This window comes from Lathyrus oleraceus, chromosome 2, assembly GCF_024323335.1.
Source record: "Lathyrus oleraceus cultivar Zhongwan6 chromosome 2, CAAS_Psat_ZW6_1.0, whole genome shotgun sequence".
In the NCBI taxonomy this organism is placed as follows: Eukaryota; Viridiplantae; Streptophyta; class Magnoliopsida; order Fabales; family Fabaceae; genus Lathyrus; species Lathyrus oleraceus.
This window is the reverse complement of record NC_066580.1, coordinates 113,791,315-113,793,030: the sequence shown is the minus strand read 5'-3', so window position 1 is coordinate 113,793,030 and position 1,716 is coordinate 113,791,315. Positions and strand designations below refer to the sequence as shown.

At 43.7% G+C, this 1,716-nt stretch overlaps 1 protein-coding gene across 1 annotated transcript; it reads right to left on the bottom strand.

Moving 5' to 3' along the window:
• Positions 1-877: 877 nt before the first annotated feature.
• Positions 878-1,450, bottom strand: LOC127122152 (flocculation protein FLO11-like). Its single transcript, XM_051052538.1, has one exon. It carries the CDS (start codon positions 1,448-1,450, stop codon positions 878-880), a length of 573 nt encoding a protein of 190 aa, XP_050908495.1.
• Positions 1,451-1,716: the final 266 nt, after the last annotated feature.

The following is a 1,716-nucleotide window of genomic DNA, read 5'->3' as shown; positions in this document are numbered from 1 at the left end:
CCTCAAACATTCAGAGTATTCAAATTCAAAGCTCAAAGGTAATGGGAATAAGGGCAAACCTGATTGGAGAGCTTGATTGAAATTGAGTTGCACCCGTGAGGTTTACAAAACAATCTTTAGGGTTTATGTGAGGCAAAGGTGATTCTGTGCAGTTGAGTTCCCTTCAGGGTTTAGAGGCTGCTCTGAACTCTGTTAGCTCTTCTCTCACTATCTTTTTCCCCAGGGTTCTTCTCTCACTATCTTTTTCCCAGACAGGGTAACAGGAATAGAATTGCCTTTTGTTTCACTCAAACTCTGAATTTATAACCTGATTTTTGTGGACCTGTGGGCTCAAATGAGAGAGGTCCAAGTCCAAGATTTTTTCTTTTATTTATTTATTTATTTTTTTATTTTTTTTTATTTTTCGTTTTTCGTTTTTTTTTCTTCGTTTTTTTCTTTCAAAACACGTGGGCTTCTCCTAGGGAGCATGACAGCTCATGAACAAACCTTTGCTCCTTCAAGATTAACGTTTTGACTGACGAATAGACCCCTGTTGGAAGTAACTCAAGTCTTTCCCTTGTGTTGACTGATCATCTAAATATAGCCCACAAAGTGTCCTGGATGATGTTCAAGCTTCTTGGATCCGATTCCGATTGCCATGATGAAATGCAAATGCTAAATGACCTAAAAATGAATGCATGCATGATGTGTAAAGCGTATGCTTCCAGGAAAAATGAAGGGTAAATTTTGGGGTATTACAAGAGGCAGAGGCTGGGGAGGATGGAGAAGTTTGATTGGTGTCATCAAGATTTAGAATGAGAGTGATAGTGGCAATGGAGGTTGGTAGTGTGGGAATGGCCGAGGGGGGTGGTGTGGTTTGTTCAGGTTGTGGATTTGGTTAAGGTTCAGATGGTGAGTGGATTGGTTGTTCAGGAGGTGGATTAGGTTGTTGTGCAGGTGGTGGTGTTTGAGGTTGTTCGGATGTAGTTGGATTTTGTTGTTCAGGGGGTAGAGAGGTGACTTCTGGTTCAGGTATAGTTTGTGATGGCTGTTGAGAGGCCAGTGCACGAGCATGAAACTGAGCTAGAGTGGGGTATTGAGGGTCAGAGGGTTCGTTGTCAGAGGAAAAGACATAGTATGGTGGGGATTGAGGTGAGGATGATGAAGAAGGTGAGGTAGTTTCATTCAGCATTTCTGCTTCAGAAACGGGTACTATGGTGGTAGCAAGGTTAAATTTTAGAGTGGGGGGGGGGGGCTTAGAGGTTCTGGTGGTTGAGGGGGGTGTTTCATATGAGGTGTAGATGGGAGTGGTTTGGGGAAGAGAAGAAGCAATAGGTTTAAGTTTTACAGAGCGGGAAAGAGGTATAGACTTACTTGGAGAGTCAGCCAGAGGGACTGGAGGTCTTGACCCAAAAGTTTCTCCCAACTTTGCCTTCTTGGACTTCTCAGAGGGCTCTCGCATCCTCTTCATGATGTTTGGTGGATGCTCAGGTAGTCAGTCTACTCAAAACTCAGAGATGTCCACCCCTTGATTAGCAAGATCTTGTAGATAGTAAGCTACCACTTCTGGAGGGTCAATCTTGGAGAACAGATAGAGACCGTTGGGAATCTTCCTCTAATCCTTGAGTGCTTCCCAGGAAGTGCCTAGAGTTGGTTTAGCTCTGACTTGATCAATTATCCCCATGCTCTTCAGATTCCGAGCATTCAGAGGTCTCTCGATGTCAACGGTGACAACCT